The sequence below is a fragment of the Sinocyclocheilus anshuiensis genome, unplaced genomic scaffold, assembly GCF_001515605.1.
Source record: "Sinocyclocheilus anshuiensis isolate Anshui unplaced genomic scaffold, SAMN03320099.WGS_v1.1 scaffold801, whole genome shotgun sequence".
Taxonomy (NCBI): domain Eukaryota; kingdom Metazoa; phylum Chordata; class Actinopteri; order Cypriniformes; family Cyprinidae; genus Sinocyclocheilus; species Sinocyclocheilus anshuiensis.
The window spans coordinates 121477-126852 of NW_015536541.1; the positions used below are offsets into that span (position 1 = coordinate 121477).

At 35.4% G+C, this 5376-nt stretch overlaps 1 protein-coding gene across 1 annotated transcript; it reads left to right on the top strand.

The window, feature by feature from the left end:
* Nucleotides 1-489: 489 nt before the first annotated feature.
* On the top strand, nt 490-4941 carry LOC107697622 (methyltransferase-like protein 13; the record flags this gene model as incomplete). The annotated part of the gene is made up of 6 exons (XM_016498421.1): nt 490-693; nt 783-972; nt 1054-1230; nt 3049-3261; nt 4069-4200; nt 4279-4941. Coding segments are annotated over 6 exons (1209 nt in total), but the record flags the coding sequence as incomplete, so codon positions are not given.
* Between the last annotated feature and the right edge of the window lie 435 nt (nt 4942-5376).

The following is a 5376-nucleotide window of genomic DNA, read 5'->3' on the forward strand; positions in this document are numbered from 1 at the left end:
TCATAAACGGTTTCAAATGTACTCCATCCTTTTTGTCTTTTAAATAAATGCTTTGTTTATAAAAGTTTGTGGTCAGTAAGATTTTTTTTTAAGAAATGAATGCTTTTACTCAGCAAGGATGCATTAAATTGATCAAAAGTGAGGACTGGACTTGGCATTTCACTATATAAATTATGATGCTTTACAAATCAAATCTTACAGTGTTTCGCGGCATGTGAGCAGAGACTATTCATTCAAAGCAAAGCAAGACCAGACACTTATTCACATTTTGTTCTACGTTGTGTTTAAATTGGTTAATTTGTGGCCGACTCAATTTTTTTTAAACAGCCACACTCTCACCTCTTCCAATTTCTTCGCGTTCCCGGTAACGAATACCACAGCTCTGCCGGTAGGTACTGCCATGCTTCAGCCTGTTTCGGCCACACACGACAATATATGTGTGTGTGTGTTTACACAATTTTACTTTTTTTCATTAATATATTTTTATTTTTAGTTCCTCAGGGCCGTGAGTCTGATTGGTTATATGGCTCTGCTGAAGGTCGGACTCAATTAGCATCCAGTGCAAAATTCAGACGCCTGGTCATTGTGGCAATGCATAGAGATCAGGAGTATGAGGACATGCAGGCTGTCCAATCAGAGCTCTCTCCAGTGGTGATGGAACTCGCTCCTCCTGGAATGCCAGCCAATCAGCAGGTGCACAAGAATAAAATGCATCTGTATTGCGCTTTATCTTGTCCTCATTCCTCACTCATGCACTCTCTTTCACATTTCCTCTGGTATAGGTGCCGTTCCTGTCTGTGGGAGGAGATCTGGGGTGGAGGGAAGTCATCGGACGAGGGGTCAGTGCTTTGACTGGAGAGTATTCCGTGGAGGATGTGAGAGGAGAGGATGGTCACCTCTATCGCAGGCTCATCTTCATGAACAATTCCCAGCTGGTGCAGTCAGAAAGCAGACTGCGGTCTGCCGCCACAGGTGTGGTACCGCTGTGCTTGAATTCTGAAATGTTTATAGAACAACTGGAGATTTATTTCAGTGTCTGGTCTCTTTTGCTAGCTTCTTCTGCTCATAAAAAGAAGAACAAGAAAAAATCCAAACCGTCTGTTTCTGAAGCCCCTGCTTTAACAGATGCTAAAGATCGCATTGCGGACAGAGGTTTTCTCTGCTGTACACACCATGAAGTCATGGTGGCGGGTTTAGCCATGCTAGGAATGGATGCAATCAATAATAAAGGTAAGTGTGCTAACATTAAAAAGTTTAGTGAAAGTTTAGAAATGTTACATTCGAAAGCAGTGGTATCGTTTAACTTTTTAATTAAAGGTGTTAATTATGAGGTGTGTACTTAAAGTACTATAGCCATATTCTGGCTAAATATGCATACAACAATATAAGTCTTGCTTGAAGTAAACATTACTGTTCAAATGTTTGAGGTCGATAAGATTTTTTGAAAGAAGACTTTTATGTTTCGTAAAAACAGAAATATTTTGTACTGCTATGCCAATTAAAACAATAACTCTTTTAAATTTTAATATATTTTAAAATGTACTTTTTTATTTATTTATTTTTTATTCTTTTATTTATAAAATGCTGCTTAATATTTTTGTGGAAACCATGATACATTTTTTTTTTCAAGATTCTGTGATATATAGAAAATTAAAAAGCACAACATTTATTTGCAATAGAAATATTTTGTGACACTATGTCACTTTTGATTTAATTTGTCCTTCCTGAATAAAAATATTAATTTATTTCCATAAATAAATAAATGTTACTGACCCCAAACTTTTTAATGGCTATGTAACAAATTAATTAATAATATTACAACTATTCATTTAAGAGTGTATATACTGTAGCTCTTTTGAGCAACGTGTATCATGTTTGCAGTTCTGTTTGCAATTCTGCTGCTACTAGTACAACAGAAATTAAAGAAAAAATTGTTCACACCCCCAAAAATGAGGTTGTAATGTGCTCGTGTACATATAATGTACTGTTACAGTATTTTTTTCATGGAACACAGAAGTAGATATTTTGAAAGAATCGTTATGCAGCTTTTGTCCTACAACATCAGTTCATAGTGACCAGGGGCTGTCCAAAAATAAATAACATCCTCATAAAAATTTGTAGTGTGTGTGTTATATTGCATAGTATGATAGCTTTGTGTATGGAACGAACAGAAAATTTTGCCCTTCCCTAAATCTTGCATCTAGCCTGTAGAGCTGCACGATTAATTACCCACGCAATCTTATTCCTAAATAATAATGATGTCTATGAACCCCTTGACAAGTACGATCACAACAGAACAATCAAATCTGCATTCATGCTGCCGGTGACCCAGAGAGAACAGTTGTCATGTTTAGGTATGAAACAGCTTCACAAATAGTTAAACCACACAGTATTATTTCTGTGTTACGAAAAGCCCAATTATCACAGAAGGACTGTGATCATTTTTTTTAGTTTGGATAAAAACACTGATATCTACGGTAGTGATCAAAATAAAGTAAATAAATCACCTTTTAAACAGCGACTTCAAATAAAGATTGTATCAATGTTTCGTTACACCAGTAGGTGGCGACAAGTGACTGATAAAATGTTTTATTTGTAATTGAATTATTAATTCAAGAGATTTGTTCAAAAAAGCTGATTCATTCAAGTTAGGTCTTTATGAGTAAGCCATTGATTTGTGCATTCAAACAGAATTCAAATTTTTGTTTTAAGTAATTAGATATAACTACAATTAAAATTCTAGATAATTGTAGAATAGACTGCAGCATTTAACGTTTTGTCAGAATCTCTAATAAATTACATGTTATTTTGTTGTAGTTGTCTATTCAGAATCGTGATATCTATCTTAAACAAAAAAAAATCATGATTCTGCATTTATCCAGAATTGTGCAGCTCTACTAGCACATATCCAGAATAGTCTAAATGGCCTATTCCTTTATCAAAGAAGTGCATGAATCATATGGATCACTGTTATGGTGTTGAATGTCAGTTCTCCTCAACGATTTGCATAATTCACAAAAAAAATGTCTGTCACATGTTCTCCAACAGATCACCCAATGTCTGTGTTACTGGTGGGACTTGGTGGCGGTGGTTTACCCCAGTTTGTGCATGACTTTGTGCCGTTTGCACGGGTTGAGGTGGTTGAACTGGACCCAGCTTTACTGGAAGTGGCTCAGTCCTGGTTTGGATTTCAGACTGACGAGAGACTGAAAGTTATACTTGGAGATGGACTGGAGCACATCAAAACTCTGGAGAGTAAGGGTGAGAGAACATCTAGATTTAGTAATTCTAAACCTTTTTGACTACAAGGCCTCCTGTTATCCATAACAATAGTCGAAGACCCCATGCCTTTTCCATTTGTTTGTGATTTACTGGAGAAGGATAACGATTTTTAAAAATCAGTTTTGCTCTCAATTTCAACAATTTTAGAGCTTGGCATAACTAAATGTATATCCGTTGAAAAACAGCCTATGCTGTTTATTGTGTGAGATTTTATTAATTTACATGACTTTGCCAGCCTGAAAATACATTTTTTAAATTTACCTCATATATCCAGATTTTCCAAAAAAAAAAATGTTGTTGAGGACGTTAATTACAATAAATATCTACATAATTTGTGTTATTGTTTTTAGCTCATTAACATTTCTTTTGTCTTATTTGAAATAATTTTAAGTCATCTTGAGGTTTGCTGATTTTGCTGATGCCCTTTGGTTAAAAATGACTGATCTACTGTAGACTCATCAGGTTTTCTTAAAATAAAAAAAAAAGTTAGCGAGTGCTTTAATGTCATAAAAAATGAGACAACAGAATTGATCTGTGTACAAATAATGTATACTGTAGATTTCAGTAGTTTAGCAAATCAAAATATAAATAATCTGCATTCATCAACACGATGATGATGATTTGTTATGCTTCTTGATGCGTGGGAGAATCATGATATCTATTGGTCATGTTTTATGTGGAAGAGATTGCATTGCAGACTGCATTGCACCAGATAGCCTATTCTTTCTCTACTATATTATCTATTGTTACTATATCTACTATATTATTTTTTCTGCACTTATATAGGAGGACATTCTTTTGATGTCATCATGTTTGACGTTGACAGCAAAGACACGACCCTGGGCATGAGCTGCCCTCCATCTGCCTTTGTAGAAACATCACTTCTGAAGAAAGTTTACAGCTTATTAACCCCTCGAGGTAAGGGGTTGTATGATCAGTTTCAGACATCTGGCTTTTTTTCCCCCCATGATCGCTCTTCTTTTCTTTCCCCCACAGGACTATTCATGTTGAACCTAGTGTGTCGTGACTCGGCTCTCAGGAAGTCAGTTCTCGAACGTGTTCAAGCTGTGTTCACGTGTGTGTTCTCTCGTGGAATCGAGGGTGAAGTCAATGAGGTGCTGCTGTGCTGCAGAAGTGCAGGAGAGGGACACAAACCTCACAGCATTCCACAAACGTTACAGCAGACAGCAAGAGACCTACAGAAGACACTACGTGCCAACACCCAGACTGCACCATGTGTGCCTCAAATAGACATTACTGCAATGCTGAATGACCTGAAAGTGATCTAAAGATTGAGAAAAGTTTGGAGCGACAACTAAAAATAATAAAATTAATGGCTGGTTTGACCTGAAAAATGTGCATCATATTCAAGGTTAAGAAATTAACTTAGCTGTAATCGTATGTTGCCAGACCTTTGACGAAATGGCATACAGCCTGGTCCATATTGCAGCTTATTCTGGAAACAGCTAAACAAAACATCTACTTAGAAGGGAAGGGGTCATCTGAATGATATTTAAAACAACCATCACAGTTTGTTTAGACATTGCGTAGCATTTAGGGAAAATTACATCTGAAATAAACGAATCCCTTCTTTTATAGCCCATTTTCAAATGTTTAAACATATATTGTGTATATATGAAAAATATAACAACCTTTATCATTGAAGATCTATATGATGTATCTAAATTAATATAAATGTATCTATATCTAAATGACTAAATAAATAAATCTATATCTAAATGGAAAGACCATCATCAATAGACATTTAAAGACTCAAATTATTATCAATACAACATGCAAAACCATTGCACTTCATAGGACAAATAATGACAATATAGGGACTACACTTTATGTTCAGATGAAAATAAGACTCCCTGCTAGGGTCAGTGCTCAGTACACTGAAACGAATTTGGAGGTGAGACAGTTTTCACTCAGAAATTGCTGATAAATTTACAAATAATTACAAAGAAACCGCAAATAACATTAAAATTTGAGGTAAAAAGACTGAAATACTCATTTCTTGTAAAAGAATATTTTCGTAAAAACTCCCAAGAATGTTTGTTTTATTGACAACTTAAAAAGATCATTTGTACA